Below are 19,258 nucleotides of genomic sequence, written 5' to 3' on the forward strand. Positions count from 1 at the left end.
GGTACGTTGGCCAAAATAGGCAACTGATCGGTCCCGTTCAGATTTCTTTTCTGATCACCCATTATCATTAGTTAAACTAGCTATCAGCTTAGTGGGCTGCTAAGAAAAAGAAAGATAGGACAAATTCACTTGAAGGAAAAAGGTTTAAGAGGAGCCCAGTCGCAGGAAATATGTTTTCAGTGATAAGAATTGGAAGTGGCAGTGGAAACAATTGACTCCTGTGGGGTCACAAGACCACCCCAATCGGAAACACAATACAGAAATTAAGGAAACAGAGCTAAGAAGAAGAAAGCGGGGTGGGTGGGTGTTTGGTTTTGGGATTTATTTTAGTAAAAGGAGACTTGGCCAGGATGCTAGAATTGAGAATTTCCTGACATCTCAGGAGATTAAATGGGATGACCTTTCAAACTCTGGAATTCAAAGCATGGCTGTGCCAATTCATCAAAATTCTGCATTGCAAAAAAACACACAATCCCCCCCCCCCAAATATATATATATATATATATATATATATATATATATATATATATATATATATATATATGTGTGTGTGTGTGTGTGTGTGTGTGTGTGTGTGTGTGTGTGTGTGTGTGTGTGTGTGTGTGTGTGTGTGTGTGTATGTGTGTGTATATATATATATATATATATATATATATATATATATATATATATATATATATATATATATATATATATATATATTCAACTTTATTCCCTTTGCCTCTTCGCTTTGCATAAGCATGATTCCCATGCTTTGAAGCTTTGTCTCCACCTCAGGAGAGCTAGAAGCTATTAAAGGAAGAAGAAAAAAAGGGGAGGGCAACATACCCAGTCTGAAATTCCAGCCTTTCATTGCATCATCCTAAAGCACACAAAGCTAGATACACAAATATTATCATCTTTTTCTCTCTCTCCAAAGCGTGCCTCAAGACTGCAACTTGGCATTCCCCTACCACCCCCCTCCAAAGGGGCTGAATTAAACGTGGAAGGCAGCCAAGTGGAAAATTTCCCCCTTTGATCAGAAAGAGGCCGTTTGGTGGGTAAACAAGGGCAGGGAAGAGAGGGAGGGAAGGAGGGCAGGAGTCGCAGGGATGCGGTAAGGGGACCTTGCCAATCCACAGCTCCCCAATTAGATTCTGGAAACCGTCCAAGGTTTTATGCCAGCAGCACGGCTCGGTTTGAATGGAACAAGGCAGACGTCCTTCTCTCCTTAAGACTAAAAATTCATCCCACCGGCTACGCTCAGGAGCCTCGGAGAAGCTCCACCACAAAGCCTTGTGGGGTGCTAAAAGAAGCCCCTTGTGCAAAATCTTTGCAAATGGATTGTTGCTTGCTCTGAATTCTACATCTTGTTAATTTCATTAAGTTCCTTCCTTCCTCCCTCCCTTCTCCCTCCTTTTCCTTCCTCCCTTCCTCTCCTTTTCCTTCCTTTCCTCCCTCCTCCCTTACTTCATTCCATTTCCTTCTTCATCCTCCTTTCTTCCTTTCCTCCCTCCCTCCTCCCTTCCTCATTCTCCTTCCTTTCCTTCTTTCTTCTTTCCCTCTTCCCTCCCTCTTCTCTTCCTCATTCTCCTTCCTTCTTTCCTCTCTCCTCCCTTCCCTCCTCTCTCCCGCCTTCTCCTTCCTCCTTTTCCTTCCCTCCCTCCCTCCCTCCCTCCCTCCCTCCCTCTCTTTTCTCTTTCTTTTTTTAAAACAATTTCAATCTGCAGTTTAGGAGGAGGTGGCTGTCCTGGAAGGAAGCCAAAAAGCACTTTTGGATATTACATTATGCAGATTAGGCACCAGGGGGAAACAGCAATAAGCCTTGGCAGAGAGAATACATTAGCTTTCTCCTTGCCAGCCAGCCAGCCCGCCCGCCTGCCCTGCCCGAATGCTGAGATGGGTTAGAAAAGGCCCCTGCAGAGATGAGAATCTTTTCCGATCATCTACTTGGGCAATTAGCAATTCATACACTGTAAAAACTGCTTGGAGCTCGCTGGAAACAGATTTGGGGAGTTATCTCTGAATTGTGCTGGAATTTATCCACTGGCAGGCCTCCTTCTCTGCCAATTGACCCAGGGGCAAGGTTTTTTAATCTCTCTCTCCTGCCTCATCGCCCTTCCTATTATTAGGCCATGTTCAACTTTATTTCTCCAGATCTTTTCGGCTGCGTTGCTCCATCTTTCCTCCAGTCATTCTCACAGATAGAGCTGCTTTTTCTTTCTTAAAATAAGAATGTTTAACTCCTTCAAAGAAGCAAGAATGGGTCAACTTTCAGAGAATTCTTGCTTAACTACAATTTGTACCAATGTTTTCCAACCATGGCCATTTGAAGATGAGTGGACTTCTGGGAGTTCTGGGAATTGAATTCACTCATCTTCAAGAGGTCAAAGTTGCGAAACATGGCCCATATTACCTCTAGACAAGCAGAGGAATCTGTCTGTCTGTCTGTCTGTCTGTCTGTCTGTCTGTCTGTCTGTCTGTCTGTCTGTCTGTCTATCTATCTATCTATCTATCTATCATCTATCTATCTATCTATCATCTATCTATCATCTATCTATCATCTATCTATCATCTATCTATCTATCTATCTGTCTGTCTGTCTGTCTGTCTGTCTGTCTGTCTGTCTATCATCTATCTATCTATCTATCTATCTATCTATCTATCTATCTATCATCTATTTATCTATCGTCTGTCTGTCTGTCTGTCTGTCTGTCTGTCTATCTATCTATCTATCTATCTATCATCTATCTATCTATCATCTGTCTATCTATCTATCTAGCTATCTATCTATCTATCATCTATCTATCTATCTATCTATCTATCTATCTATCTATCTATCTATCTATCTATCTATCTATCATCTGTCTGTCTATCTATCTATCATCTATCTATCTATCTATCTATCTATCTATCTATCTATCTATCTATCTATCTATCTATCTATCTATCTATCTATCTATCTCTACCTTTCATCTATTTGTCTATCTGTCATTACTTCTACAAATAACCTTTTGCCTTTTTTTACTTCTACAAATAACTCAAGGCAGCAAATGTACCTAGCACTCCTTCCTTCACCTATTTTCCCCACAACAACAATCCTGTGAGGTGGGCTGGGCTGAGAGAAAATGACTGGCTCAAGATCACCCAGCTGGCTCTCCTGGCGATGATGGGATTGGAACTCATGGTGTCATGGTTTCTAGCCTGGTGCCTTTAACGATTAGACTAAACCAGGGGTGTCCAAACTTGGGAACTTTAAGACTTGTGGACTTCAACTCCCAGAATTCCCCAGCCAGCTGGCTGGGGAATTCTGGGAGTTGAAGTCCACAAGTCTTAAAGTTCCCAAGTTTGGACACCCCTGGACTAAACTGACTCTGTTTTACAATTTTTTTAACCAAAAACTGGTGATTATCTTTGTCCCAAAGGTGCTTTTTCAAGAGGCAACTGGACTTTCTGATTTTTAATAATGAATAATTTAACAAAGTTTGAAGAGACCTTGGAGGTATTCTAGTCCAATCCCCTGCTCAAGCATTCCATTCCAGATAAATGATTGTCCAATCTCTTCTTGAAAACTTCCAGTGTTGGGAGCATCCACAACTTCTGGAGGTGAAGTTGTTCCATTGATTAATTGTTCTACCTGTCAGGAAATTTCTCCTTAATTCTAAGTTGCTTCTCTCCTTGATTAGTTTCCACCCGTTACTTCTTGTCCTTCCCTCAGGTGTTTTGGAGAATAGGGTGACCTCCCCTCTTCTTCCTGGCAGCCCCTGAGATATTGGAATACTGCTATCATGTCACCCCTACTCCTCCTTTTCATAAGACTAGACATATCCAGTTCCAGCAGCCGTTCTTTATATGTTTTAGCCTCCAGTCCCCTAATCATCTTTGTTGCTTAAGGGACTTATTACGTCATCTCAGCCCCGCTGTCTAGGTGCCAAGACCTTGCTATAAGAATAGATTCTTGCGGTTGCAATTGTGGTGTTGGCAATTTAGCAAGAGAAAGATACACTACAGGGATGTGTGCACAAAGTCATTGGAAGCTTTAGTTTTTTCGGCCAAATTTTGCACATAATTTGCATGATGGCGGGTGTTTGTTGTCAAAACCTGAAAAATCTTGCAGATTCATTCATCTGTTGAATGAATCTAATGAATACCCTCTTGGCAAATGGAATTGATCACTGATTAGTTCTTATGACTCTTGAGCAGAAAGGAAGATTTTCACAATGGGGTTTTCAGCCCCCAATACATTCATGGGGACGTTTCCCACCTCCTTCGAATGGGCCCTGGTCTTTTCCCCTCCTACCTCGTATTCCTGAGACAGCTTCAGGTTATCGTTGGCTTTCAGGTGCTCGGTGTGATCTGCCAGCTCCGAAATGGGGATTGGTGGATGATTCAGCATACCTGGGAGGGTTAAAGAGAAGATATGTAGGGAGTGGGAGGGAAAGATTCTCCTTCAATGGAAGCCATTAGTTTGGAATAAAATGAGAGATGTGTCACTAGTCGAATGACAAAAAAGAAAAAGAAAGAAATAACTGCAATGGAAAAACGGTTAGAAAAGGTGGGATAGAGTGGTAAGGAAAAATTGAGGGCTCGAAATTGTGTCCTTTGGAATTCAAAAAAAGAAAATTCCCCGTTATGGCCCCAATCTCAACACAGAACAGCAGAAAAATGTGCATTTTATTGAGGAGCAGGAAAAATGGTCAAGGAAAGGAATGAACTAAACACAGAGATTCTGACCACAATCCCTTGCTAGCCATTTCAAAAGGGGAGGGGGCTTTACAGGTCAGGTCGAGGAAGGGAAAAGCAGAGGCCTAAAATAAAGTGGAAACACAACACAGTTGGAGTGCCAGGATGCCAAGGTGCCAGGAATAAAATGTGCCGGCTATAAAAATTATCCCTGTCAAATTTTACACCCCCCTTACTCTTGTCCACATCAAAGGGAGGGAGGGGTGGAGCTGGGTTGTCTGGAGGAATGAGAACACAACAGGTGTGTGTAGGGGTGCAGTGCAAATCTGTGGAAGCTTTTACAAAGTTGCCACCACCTATGATAAGAGGAAGGGAGGGCAGCTATGACAACTTTATGATCTGTGGATTTCAACTCCGAGAATTCCCAGTCGTAAAGTTGTCATAGATGTCCATCCCCGGGTAAGAGATTGACAGGTCTGCCTTTATGCTGAAAAGATAAATTGCTACAAGCAATTGGGCAGAAACAGAAAAGAAATCTGATTTAAGTGATGCCATCCAATAGGATGTTTTTTTTTTGGGGGGGGAACATCCCCCTTTGAGGAAGCATCAGAGGATCTGGTCCACCAAAGCAGAAAGATATTTTCCTTTTCAGGAGAAATAAATTCCCTTTAGAATAAAGAGTGTTCCCCCCCCTCCCCCGCTGCTGTCGTCCTTTAACTGGGGTTAGCATGTCTCCAAAAGCAGAGGGAAACAAGAAGAGGGAGGTCATTTATTTAAGATTATTCAATGTTATCCTGGAGAAAGTAGGGAAAAATTATTCTCCTGGCACTTGGAGAAGGGGACAAAAAAAAAACCTCCCCCCCAAAGGGGGGGGGAGAACTTTTGTACTTAACAAATGTTTGTAAAATGTAGGAAACGCACATGGTTTCCTCCTGAAATCATCCATCTAATTTGAGGCCTCTTTTTTTCTGTTACTTCAATGGGATTCAAACTTTTGCAGGCCATGGGACCTGTTCATTAAAAAAAAAACCAACTACAATTCAAATTAAGAGGGATGGGGCTTTTGAAAGTCAATTGATAAGCAACTGCCCCCCTCCAAAGTTTCTGTTATGTTGTAGGGTCTGAAAGGAGAAAAAACAAAATTAAAAATTAGAACTTTCCCCTTCAAATGTGCAACTTAAACAACGTAAGTGGAAGTGTGGCCACCTGTATGTATGTATGTATGTATGTATGTATGTATGTATGTATGTATGTATGTATTGAATTTGGATCTCAAGAATGATGCCTGTTACTCTTAGGGTAGATTGAGGGAAGGAAGAAATAGTGAAAGGAGAATGCAGTTGTATTCAAATATCAATAAAACAATTTTCCACACAACATTCACTTTCACAGCAGGAAGGTGTGGCCCGGGAAATAGCAACAGTTTGGAGAAAGGTTCATGTTGCCACATTAAAGTGATTTACTCCAGTACCTTGTTATGTTTAGGCATCTAATGAAGGTTATTGTCCAGAAACCTGTGTAATATATGTCTGTTATATAAGCTGATTTCACAGCACTCACTTCAGGGGGGATTTGCTCCCATGGTAAGAAGGCATGAAGTCACTGTCTTAAATTCAGTTTTCACTTTACCCAAAGGAATATAATCAAATTTAGGGGCTGCAGTTCATCAGGCTGCTGTGGAAAAGGTGAATGTTCCTTCTACACGAAACCTGATACATATTTAATAAGGACACCAAAGCACTTACTTTTTTGGAAAAGAAGGGTTTAGAAAAATGCTCAGAAATACCATCACTGTTGTTTGCAGCTGAGGGGGAGTTTACTCTTATATTGTCAAGGCTTCTTGCAAATTTTTGGAACTGAGGGTTGCTTGGTGGACTCTGAGTTGGTTGTTTTGTTGCAGACATTTTGTTGACCATCTAGGTAACATTATCAGTGCTATGGTAGGGCTTTCTAGTTGGGTAATGAATTTAGGGAGAGCTGGTGGCTAAAACAAATGAAGAAAGCTTGCAGGAATGCCTAGCTTAATGCAAAGAAGGATTAGGGGTGACATGATAGCAGTCTTCCAATAATTGAGGGACTGTCCCAAAGCAGGTTGGGGTGTCAACCTATTGACAAGACAACACAAGAAGCAATGGATTTAAACTAATCCAGGATGGATTTAAACTAATCCAGGAGAGAAGCAATTTAGAACTAAGGAGAAATTTCCTGACAAAAAATTAATCAGTGGAACGACTTGGCTCCAGAAGTTGTGGGTACTCTAACCCTGGAGGCTTTTTAAAAAGAGATTGGACAACCATTTGTCTGAATTGGTGTAGGAGGTCGGATTGGAAGATTAAAAATGGAGAATTTGAATCTCCCAAGGTCCCTTCCAAATTTTGTTATTCTGATGTTCTGAAACATCGGCAAGAAAACAACCAAGATCAGAGGATACCTAGGATCCCTCATTTCAACCCTGAGCTACAAACATTCTCCCTTCTTGGTGACTTTAGGAACTGTCAAGCAAATAAGGAATCATCCACTTTCAGCATCTTCTCCGTTTCTTCAAATTTCAGGAAAAAAAGGGAATGAAATATGCAGTGTCAAGGCAATTCAGGTGAGCCCTAACAGGTGTCTTACAGGGGACAACATATTTTCCAAGTTTTATATAGCTAATCAAGAACCTCTACAGATTCTGCCCGAGACAAGATTCCTTGGGAAAGAGCGCTGGGAGCCAAGGAACATAATTCAGGAGTCACAGAACATGATTGTTCTCTAGTTACCTTTCTGATAAACCATCACAATGCCTTGCAAACAGAAAGGGAGAGGTGGGGAGATGACGGGGAGCTGTGGAGAATTTCGAGCCCTATGGGGTGTTGTGTGATTAAAAGCATCAGCAAGCAGTGGTGGCTGCACAGAGTAAAATAAACCCGGAGGGGAAATTAAAACAAAAACAAAAACCTGAAGCAGACATAGCAAAAGCGTGTGCTGCATTTCCCAGTTTTACAGTATGCTTTTGCAAAAGACTAGCAGTCTGGGCTGTTTGTGAAACCCACCCAACTCACAAACCATGTGGGGAAGGAACAGATTTTGAGACTGGGGTATTGCGAACCCCCCACCCTCACCGCTTCGGAGGGGAATCCTGGAGGAGTATTTAGCCTCTGAAAACCAGTCAATGATTAAAAAGGGAGAATTGGAAAAGCCAGTACTGATGTAAATACCGTATCTCCTCCTTCAGTTTATTTTCCAGTTGATTAGGGCTCCTGCCTTTTTTTTTAATACTCTAAAGTGGAGACAGACTTGATCCAGATTTTTTTTTTAAAAAAAAAAACCCAAACCAAACAGATTTTCATTCCTGCAGAAAACAAAGCAGGCTCTGCCATGCAGTTCCTGTCCAATGGGCAGCCCCCTGAGGTTCAATGGGGATAATTCCCAGGTGACCCACTTCTACAACCTTCCACAACCTGCCCTCTGTAAGCTGCTCTCTTTCCGCCAGCGGCCTTCTTTAACAGCCAAGGAGATCAATAATAGATTAGGCCTGCACATATTTATTTCAGAAAATCCTAGGGTTGGAAAGAAGCGACAAATCCAATCCTCTGCATCTCTGGCAGATGGTACGCAGCCCATTTAGAAGGAAGTCCAAGGAGGAGGACCAGAGTCTTCCAATATTTGAGGGCTGCCACAGAGAGGAAGGGGTCAAGCTATTCTCCAAAGCACCCGAAGGCCAGACAAGGAACTGTTGGAGCACCCACAACTTCTGAAGGTAAGCTGTTCCACTGGCCAATTGTTCTCACTGTTAGGAAGTTTCTCCTTAATTTCAGGTTGCTTTTCTCCTTTGATTATCAGCAATTTCCATCCATTACTTTTTGTCTTGCCTTCAGGTGCTTTGGAAAATAAATGGACCCCCTCATTTTTGTGGCAGCCCCCACAAATACTGGAATGCTGCTATCATGTCCTCCCCTGGTCCTTCTTTTCTCTAGACCTGCCAAACCCAAATCCTGCAACTGTCCTTCATATATTTTAGTCTCCAGGCCTTTAATCATCTTAGCTGCTCTTCACCGCGCTTTTTCCAAAATCTCAACATCTTTTTTGTAATGTGGTGACCAAAACTGGATGCAATTATTCCAGGCGTGGCCTTACTAAGGATTTATAAAGTGGTACTAAGACTTCACGTGGTTTTGATTCTACGCCTCTGTTTATACAACCAAGGATTGTCTTCACTTTTTTGGTAGCTGCCGCACACGGCTGGCTCAGGTTTAAATGATCGTCTGTTAAGTTCTGGTTTTTAGCAAAACCATCATAAAGTACATTTATGTGATCGTGGGATGCTGCAGACGTCTGTAAAAATGGTTCAGTCACTGAGTGCCCAAAGCCGGGGGGAGGCCATGAACACAACCCCGATTTTTCAGGTACGCTGTATTTTTGTATGGTTGCTAAGCAACCAGTCATAAGGTGAAGAACACCTATACAAGTATTCCTTGACATACAACTTACAAAAATGACTTATGACCATTTTTTCACACTTACGACCATTACAGCATCCCCATGGTCACATGATCCGAATTCAGATGCTTGGCAACTGACTCGTATTTATGACGGCTGCAGTGTCCCAGGGTCACATGATCCCCTTTTGCGACCTTCTTGACAAGCCAAGTCAATGGGGAAGTCAGATTCACTTAACCACCGTGTGACTAACTGAACAACTGCATTGATTCTCTTAACAACTGTGGCAAGAAAGGTCGTAAAATGGGGCAAAATTGACTTAACTAACGTTTCCGTTACCAACAGAAATTTTGGGCTCAATTGGGGTTGAGAGTCGAGGACCACCTGTATTTTGATGGGAAATCACTAGGAAAACTCAACTGAAGGCTGCTCTAGTCAAAAACATCCCTTGAAGAAGCTAAGGTATTTCTGTTCAGATGCCAAAAATACTCAGCTGAATTACACAAAACTAGAGGATATTTTTACTCTTGTACTTCCATTAGCAACCGAGGGGAGGACAAGAAGCAATGGGTGGAAACTAATCAAGGAGTGAAGGAACCGGGAATTAAGGAGAAATTTCCTGACAGTGAGGACAGTTAAGCAGTGGAACAACTTGCCTCCTGAAGTTGTGTGTGCTCCATTATTGGAGGGCTTTTAAAAAAAAGATTGGACAGCCACTTGTCTGAAATGGTATAAGATTTCCTGCCTAAGCAGGGGGTTGGACTAGAAGACCTCCAAGGTCCCTTCCAACTCTCGGTCTATTCTAAGTGAGGGCTGCTCCTATCTTTCTCATTGGGAGCAGCTGTTTCTGGAACAGACAGAGCCTACATGCCTATCTGAGAAGAAGCAGATCTGATAGATCCCCCTCTAGGCAGAACCACAGGCTCAAAACTCAGATGACTTTAATCCCTTCTCTTCTGGCAGGAGGACTGGCAGTGATTGTGTGGGAAAAAATTAAATGGCCGTGCAGTTTAGAGGCTATTGTCCTGCTGAATGCAGAAACACAGAGCCCATATTTATCTCCCCACCCACCCCTCTGTTTCCGCCCCCCACTCCAAAGTCAAAGGAGCTTTCAGAAAAATCTAGTTATTGACCGAAGGCATCTTTTCTGGCTTTGAAAGAAAGATCTTACGGGATAAGGAGGAGTTCTCTTCTCATCTAGCCTCTCAAATCCCCGAAAAATCTCCTTAATCTTGTTACTGCAGAGAATTGAAATATACTCTCGCTTCCCGCCGGCAGAAGTTGGATCAGTTGCTGGACAAAATTGGCCAAACATCTGTTTTCCAGACTGAAGGCTTTCTTTGCCAATGGAGCACAGTCAGAAACACCAAGGTTGTTTCAGATGGTTTTGTACCAAACTGAGTTTTCAAACTGATGCTGAAATACAAGCTGGGTTTGAAATACAGGTAGTCCTCGACTTACAACAGTTCATTTAGTGACTGTTCAAAGTTACAATAGAACTGAGAAAACTGACTTAGGGCCTTTTTTTCACACATATGACCGTTGTCGCATCCCCATGATCAAGTGATCAAAATTGGGATGCTTGGTGACTGGTTCATATTTGTGACAGTTGCTGTGTCCCGGGATCCCCTTTTGCGACCTTCTGACAAGCAAAGTCAATGAGGAAGTCAGATTTATTTAACAACCCCGTTACTAACTTAACTGCAGTGATACACTTAGCAACTGTGGCAAGGAAGGTCGTAAAATGGGGCAAAACTCACTTAACTTTTCTCTGTGTCATATAAGATATGTGAATATGCAGTATGCACAATCTTATATTTATTTATTTATTCTGTCATGGTTATGTAGTGTATATTGGAGGTGGTGAACCTTTGAGAGCTGTACGCAACGAAATTTCATTTTAATGTATGCTGATTAGTGTACATTCAAAGTGACAATAAAATTATTCTATTCTATTCTCTTCGATTCGATTCATGTCTCAGCACCAGAAAATGTCTCACCACCTGTACAGTCCCATGTCTGGACCTCTGTTAAGTAGGCCTGAACTGAGGGGGAGGCCTTTCTTTCTCATTAAAGAAACAGGAAAACATGAGAGACCCAAGGGTGATACAAAACATTCTGAATTCAAACATCTTGAATTCCCAATTCTCTGTCCCGAGTTTAAAGGCATCTCTCTGAGCCTGAAACAGCTTCGTTTGAAATCAACTCAGAAATGCCTCAGAAATCATCAAACTGCTGTTTGAATTTGGTCACTTGAGGCATAAATGACCCGGCTTTAACTATCCGACTTTGAACATGTTATGTGAAGACAAATGAGAAGGCAGTAACGCTGGGAAAGGTGGAAGGGAAGAGAAGGATACCCAGCAGCCAGGTGAACTCCATTACAGTGGCAATGGGAGAACCTTTAAAAGATCTGAGGGTTCAAGGTAGGGGACAGACCTTCATGGAAAAAAAATATCTATCTATGTACATATATGTAGTCCTTTGTTCTCTCTGAGCTTGGTGGTTTTCGCAGACATTTCCTTACTCAGCTAGCTAACATCATCATTATAGCACTGATGATGTTACTTAGTTGGGCAATGAAATGTCTCCAAAAAACACAAACACAACGTTCAGTGAGCACCGAGAACCCCACAGTTCAATCCTAAACTATAAATATTTCCATCTATTGATCTGTGGAGTTCTTGGTGTTCTCTGAGTTTGGTAGTTTGCTTGCAGATGTTGCTCAGGAGCAAATCCTAACCTCCTTCGCACTGGAGACATTAGTTAGTTTGGTAATTAAACGTCTGCGAGAAAACCACCATGCTCAGAAAGCACCAAGCAGTCCACGGAGCTACAAATATGTTCTTCTCTCGAAACCTATCTAAAAGAGGCAACACTGATGGCGCATAATCCATCAATTTGAACTTAAAGCAATTGTGTTTCAAATTTGAAACCGTTCACAACTGAAAGATTTCGCAGGCAGAACAACTGGTTTTTCCAGCCAAATCATATTTTCTGAATGTCTGACTCTGCTCTCTTGCTTCTTCCATGTATCTCTCTTCTATTCCTAATCTAATTTAACCCATCCATTTTGTCACAACGATTCCTTTATCTGCATCACAACCGTTTATAGTATTTTCTGAAACTGCCTCCGTTAACTTCTGCGCTCCTTGTATTTTCTTGTTTCTTTTCTTCCCACAACATTTAGTTCCTCCAAGGCCTCTGCTTTTTGCAAATTCCAAATAAAATTTCCAGCAACAAGCACGGTTAGATAATTTCAATTGGTACTTTACAGATTGGCACCCCACTGGTACCTTCTCCTACAGTGCTTCAATGCCAGGAAAAGAAAAACATCCTATTCCACTATTCTGCAAATCCAGGATACTCCAACTTCCTAGGGTTCAAAGGGACCTTGGAGGTCTTCCACTCCAACTCCCTGCCCAAGACATGAGTCCTTATACAGGTTATCCTCGACTTACAGCCATTCGTTTAGGGACTGCTTGAAGTTATGACAGGACTGAAAAAAGTGACTTATGACTGTTTTTCACACTTACGGCAGTTGTAGCATCCCCATGATCACGTGATCAAAATTCGGACGCTTGGCCACCAGCATGCATTTATGAGGGTCACAGGGTCCCGGGGTCATGTGATTCCCCTTTTGCGACCTTCTGACAAGCAAAGTCAAGGGGAAAGCCAGATTGACTTAACAACCGTGTTATTAACTTAAAAACTGCAGTGATTCACCTAACAACGGTGGCAACTGAATGAACAGTCATAAGTAGAGAAGCACCTGTATGTATTATTAAGATTATTACATAAGAAGGGCTAGAGAATGAGAAGGGAACTCATCTACTCATCTAGAAATAAGGAGACATTTTCTGACAGTGAGAGCAATCCACCAATGGAAGAGAAGTTTCCTTTGGAAGTTGTGGGAGCTTCATCACTGGAAGCTTTCAAGAAGAGACTGGACTGCCATTTGTCGGAAATGGTGTTGAGTCTCCTGCTTGGGCTAGATGACCTACAAGGTCCCTTCCAACTCTGTTAAGCTGAAATCTGAAAATCTACTTCCATCTCCTGCTCAGTGCAGGAATCATGCAAAGGAAGTGTCCCTTACAGATTTCCTATTGAAAAGATGTCTTATCTGCAAGGGGTATTCTCCGTTCTCTGGGATTTAATGGATTTCACAGTCTGATGGAAGGAAGGGCAGCCTTCAAATATATCCCGAGGCAGACTCCCACGCTCTAAAGCAAGCTCCTACATTTGACTTACAAATGCCACACAGTGCAACCTCACAGAATCAACCAAGAGAAATGACTAGTAGCTTGCCAGCATTTTATTAACTCGTGAAAGAGATTGAGATCTTGTTTAAGGAGCTGAACATTTTCTCCTCCTGGGGAAGAAGAGGGCAGAGGTCTAACACACAGAAATGCACACAGACACACACAAACACACATTGTTCCTTTGGTTCCATGATTTTTTTGCTGCTTGGGCCTATCCCAGCAAGTGCTTCAATATAACACTTCAATTACAGCTTCAATAATCTCCTGCTTTTTATGACCTTGTAATCCCTTAATTCGGTGAATGCAAGATGTATATTAAATCTATATCAGGAGCCTCCAACTTTTAAGACTTATGGACTTCAACTCCCAGAATTCCTCAGCCAGCCAACCTTAAGACTTATGGACTTCCGAGGAATTTTGGGACTTGAAGTCCACAAGTCTTACTTGCTAAATTTAGAGAACCTTAATCTATATGAAACATTTTCAGAAGTAGACAAAGTGTTGGGAAAGGGAATTTAACTCATCCTCCACCGATTTCAGACCTATGCATGGTGTAAGTAAGTAAGTAAGATTGCTGGGATGGGGGTGGGAGAATAATAAAATCACTTTTCATTCATTCAAGCCACCCAGTCTTATGAATTTGGAAAACACAGCTTTGTGAGGTTCCTGGTACTTTCTGAGCTTGGTTGTTTCTTGCAGATATTTTTTTACCCAATCAAATAACATCATCACAGCAAGCCGACTGTATACAGAGAGCCAACCTTACTCCCTTCTGACACTGATGATGCTACCTAGTTGGATAATGTAACGTCTGACAGAAAACAACCAAGCTCAGAGAGCACCAGGAAACACTTCTCAGCAGTTCAACCCTGAGCTATAAATATTCTCTTCTATTGGAAATACAGTTTTGTCTACGATTTCATGAGATGATCCTGGGAGACCTTTTTCAATTTCTATTGCCTTTCTCCAAAGAAATATTTACAATGTAGGGATATAACAACGCTGATCTACCTCACAAGATTATATGTCAAACTTGCCTTTAAGCTAGATCAGGCAGACAATTGATAAAAGTGAAATATTTTTTCTTTCAAATAGTCTATATTAGAGATGCCTTTAAAAAAAAAAAAAAAAACATCCCCATATTAAATAAAAGCCAAGAAGGTTTTGTTCTAGATAGACAGGCAAAGCTATTAGATTAGGGAGAAGTTTTCTAAATGGAGATAGTTCGGTTGTTTTTACTTATTTATAAGTAAAATTTTCTCTCCCATGATGGATGATATACAAATCTGGTCCCTAATATATCACAGAAATATCAAATACGATGCTGCGCAAGAAAGCAATTTGCTGCAAAGCCTACCTAGCAAAGTGGAATAGAACAAATATTGTTCTATTTCTTTTCCCTGATAAAAGCCTCTCTTGATATGAGTTTTCTGTTTGGAAAAAACATGTTTATGTACAAAGAGGCCTATATTACTTTTATGTAGAATAATGCATGAGCAGAAAAGGCCTCTCTCCCAGCCCGTTTCCTCTAATTCCATCACTACCTAGGGAGCATAAGTTCTTCCGACATCCTTATTCTTGGGCATCCTATAGATAAAACCCCGGGAGCGCACAGAGAAACCTCTGTACTATTTCCATTATTTTTGCAAACTTGCGAAAAACACAAAACATCTTAAATGTTGGTTTTGTCTCTTCCAGTTGCAAAGTGAGAAAGGTACTCCGAGTGTGTGTTATAGCGGTACCAATCCTGACAACCTCCTGGCTTTTTTGCTGTAACCTATTTTTCATCATTTAGCCACCCACCCAGAAAGTGATGGATGGGCCAGGGTCTCCTTTTCAGGGTAGGCATTCTCAACTCATGTCAAGAACTCCTGTTGCCCGTCGAGTTCTGAATAGACCACATGGCTGGAGATCTGGGATCTCACTTGTGAAGATCACAACAACACTACAAAATAACTGTGTGCACTGATGATGTTACCTTGTTTGTGTCATGAAACATCTTCAAAAAAACCACCAAGCTCAGAGAGCACCGAGGAGTCTACAATCCTCCTCCTCTCCACAAACTGTAATGAAAAGTCTGCAAGAAAACCACCAAGCTCAGAGAGCACCAAAGACATCTACCGTATTTATCGGCGTATAACACGCACTTTCCCCCCCGAAAAATAGGGGGCAAATGATGTATGCGTGTTATACGCCGATATACGCCAGGCGATATACGCCAGGCACACAGAAAAGGATCGCGGAGCGCTTCGCCCCAAAAGCAGCTGCTTTTCTGTGCGCCTGGCGTTTAAAACATCCGGCTATCTATCTAAACGCCAGGCACACAGAAAAGGATCGCGGAGCGCTTCGCCCCAACAGCAGCCGTTTAGATAGATAGCCGGATGTTTTAAATGCCAGGCGCACAGAAAAGCAGCTGCTGTTGGGGCGAAGCGCTCCGCGATCCTTTTCTGTGCGCCTGGCGTTTAGATAGATAGCCGGATGTTTTAAACGCCAGGCGCACAGAAAAGCAGCTGCTGTTGGGGCGAAGCGCTCCGCGATCCTTTTCTGTGTGCCTGGCGTTTAGATAGATAGCCGGATGTTTTAAACGCCAGGCGCACAGAAAAGGATTGCGGAGCGCTTCGCCCCAAAAGCAGCTGCTTTTCTGTGCGCCTGGCGTTTAAAACATCCGGCTATCTATCTAAACGCCAGGCGCACAGAAAAGGATCGCGGAGCGCTACTCAGCGGGGTGTGGGCGAGAGGAGGAGAGAATGGATGAGCCGTCTCTCCTCTCCCCGACACCCGACTAAAACGCTTTCTTTCGCCCGCGGAAGAGCTCGGGCGGGCGAAAGGAAGCGCTTTAGACAGCGGGGGTGTGGGTGAGAGGAGGAGAGAATGGATGAGCCGTCTCTCCTCTCCCCGGACTCCCGACTAAAAGTTAATAAAAAAAGGAAGGAGGGAAGGATGGAACTGGAAGGGAGGCAGGGAAGGAGGGAGGGAGAAAGGAAGGATAAGAGGATAGGGAAAGAGGAAAGAAGGCAGGCAGGCAGAAGGGAGGGAGGTGCAAGGAAGGAAGGAAGCATAGATAAGCAGGAGGGAAAGACGGCAGGCAGGCAGGAGGAAAGAGGAAGGAGGGAACTGGAAGGGAGGCAGGAAGGAAGGGAAGGAGGAAGGGAGGGTGGAAGATAGTAGCAGTGAAAGCAGCAGTGTTCATAGTTGCTTTTACTGTCCTTTTACATTATTTACCTTATAAGTGGTAATAATATTAATAAAAAAAAGTTCTGAGCTACCCTTATTTTGCTTCAAAGTTCTTTATTTGAAATTTAATTTTTTTTCCTGAAATTTCCCTCTTAAAATGAAGGTGCGTGTTATACGCCTGTGCGTGTTATACGCCGATAAATACGGTAAGTAGCAACCCTTTGATGACTGAACTTTGCTCCTGATTCTAAGTTCAGAAGATTGGGGTGACTCCAACTCCCGGAATTCCTCACTGGCCAACATGGTGATTGTGAAAATTTTGTGAATAGAAATTTACACTCTAGGAGGGCAGAGAGAGATTATTATTTTTATTTATCGAATGTTTAGAGCTGCCTATCTCCATGCAAGACTTTGATGAAGGATGCTCCAAGACTGAACTGCAACTGCGTGGCACCTGCAACATGCTGGCATTATAATTCTCCAGAACCCATCCACCTATCCTTGCACTATATCTAATATTTTTCATCCATGACTCTGACTTTTTCCAGCAGTGAAAATCTCTACAGATCAATACAAATTCAGAGAAGTAAAACTAAGTCTGTCATTCTTTTCCTTTTCTTTTCCAGGTGAATGTATCTATGAAGGGCTTGCATTATCATACATTAATCCTTCTAACTGAGGTTTGAACTAACTTTGCAGAATACGTGGAACCATAAACAGGCTAAATTTTATATTTACCGACAAAGAAATAAAGGGAGATTAGCATAGATCTATTTCAAGCTATTTAGCTCTTGTCAGCTAGCCATACCCTTCCTGGAAGCAGTATGCTCCGTCCCATATTTGGGTAGACCACGTTGCCCTGATAAAAAAACATTTCATAAACAGGCTAGCTTTGCACAACTTGCTAAACCATACACACACACACACACACACCCCAAAAAACAAACCTAACCAAGATTAACATTAGACAGGTCAGTGCTGTGTGAATGCCACTACTACCTTTAACAGTCTTGGTAAAGAGCGCTGTGTAAACATAACCAATGTGTATGAAATAAGTAGGGAAGGGAAGGCTAGCAAGTAGGCGTGGCTTCCAAAATCTAAGTCCAACATGCTGATAAAGATGAAGGTTGAATTTCCTAGTAGTTCCAGCCAGTGGTGGGATTCAAATAATTTAACAACCGGTTCTCTGCCCTAATGGTTTCTCCCATCAACCAGTTCACCAAACTGCTCAGAAAGTTAACCGGTTTTCCCGAAGTGGTGCCCACTGGCTGACTCCCACCACTGGTCCCAGCCCTGAACTACTTTATAAAAAGGAAATATTATTCTATCAATGTTCCTCTAATCATCAGACTTAGTAGTATTTTAATAGACATATATAAGCACACACCAAGGTTCAGACACAAATCTGTCTCTGGTTGTTTTGCAAAAGGCCTTTTGGCTTGAAAACTGTAAAACTGGAAGCACAATTAGACAAAACAAATGGCGCAAGACGCAGACAGGGAATGGCAGAAGACAGAGAGGCGCGAAGAAGGAAGAAAGAGAGTGAGAGAGGGGGAAAAAACAAAAATGCCAGGGCAGGAACAGCAACAGAAGATAAGCCAAATTTTTCAGGGGGTGGATGGAAAAGGAATATACAACCAATGAAACAGAGAGGAACGAAAACACACAGGAACTAACTTTCAAGGTCAAGCTCAGGGTCACTGAGAGGACTGCTGAGGCCAGAATCTGCAGAAAACAGTAAAACAAAAAGAAAAACAAAAAATATATATACACTTGTATAAAAGAAATGCTACTCAACCAAGAAAAAAAAAACCAAAACCAACAACAGTAACAAAAAAGGCAACACAAAATTTAAGAGGAAATGAAAGGATCTTTTTTCTTCTTCTCCTTTTTTTCTGGGAATAGGACGGCATGCGGGAAATGTTTTTTTTTCCTTGTTTTCTTTAAGGCTGATGTTTTATGTGCTTGATGCATTCCTAGCGCAATGGTATCAGGTCTTTTTTTAATAAACATGAGGATGTTTGTATTTATATCTGGTTATTAAAACGGAGAGACATTGAGCAAACAACCTTGGAAGGCACTTTCCCCATCCTTCTCCCCTTTCTCCCCCACAACAGTCAGAATGTGCTGAGGTGTTAATTTTTTTTAACTTTTAAGATAGATTTGCTTTAGAAAGGTATGCTTCATGCCCACATTCTGAGACAGAGAAGCTGATGGAGTATCCTTATTTTCATATTGAATATTATGCACAAACACAGACAGGAATATATGTATATATATACACAGTTTACCACATATGTATGCAAGTGAGAAATATGCATGTAAAAAAAAAACCAGACTCTCATAGAATAACTGAAAAGAAAGACAAAGCCAATAGAAAGGTTATGCAAATATTTACTGAAAACATCAAAAACACTTGGAAGAAACGTAAATGAAACATACAAATAAAAATGGTGGATTCTATTGTGCTCCAGAAGTAGCACTAAATTGCAACACCATTTTTATTTGGAAGAGAATATGCTCCAATTAATTCAATGAAATGTCAACAGATACATATAGGATCGTACTGTGAAAGTCCTTAACATATGATTCTTGGGACCGGTTTTTAAGAGTCATGCAAGATGCTACCATTTTTTGTAATTTAAAATAAAATAAAATAAAGACGTGTCTTCTCACCATTATTCCAAAATTTCTAGATTTATCCTATCTCTTAAGACCCCAAAAGATTTTTTTATTGTGCA

At 41.8% G+C, this 19,258-nt stretch overlaps 1 protein-coding gene across 1 annotated transcript in view; it reads right to left on the bottom strand.

The window, feature by feature from the left end:
* PTPRS (protein tyrosine phosphatase receptor type S) overlaps positions 1-19,258 on the bottom strand; it is a 242,388-nt gene that overhangs the window by 33,137 nt on the left and 189,993 nt on the right. Inside the window, exons 23-24 of the mRNA XM_081960707.1 lie at positions 18,195-18,242; positions 4,280-4,377 (exon numbers count right to left, since the gene is read on the bottom strand). Of these exons, the coding sequence (XP_081816833.1) occupies positions 4,280-4,377; positions 18,195-18,242 (146 nt within the window). The remainder of the gene's footprint in view (positions 1-4,279; positions 4,378-18,194; positions 18,243-19,258) is intronic.

The sequence above is a fragment of the Natrix helvetica genome (assembly GCF_964273705.1).
Source record: "Natrix helvetica genome assembly, chromosome: 1".
Lineage (NCBI taxonomy): Eukaryota > Metazoa > Chordata > Lepidosauria > Squamata > Natricidae > Natrix > Natrix helvetica.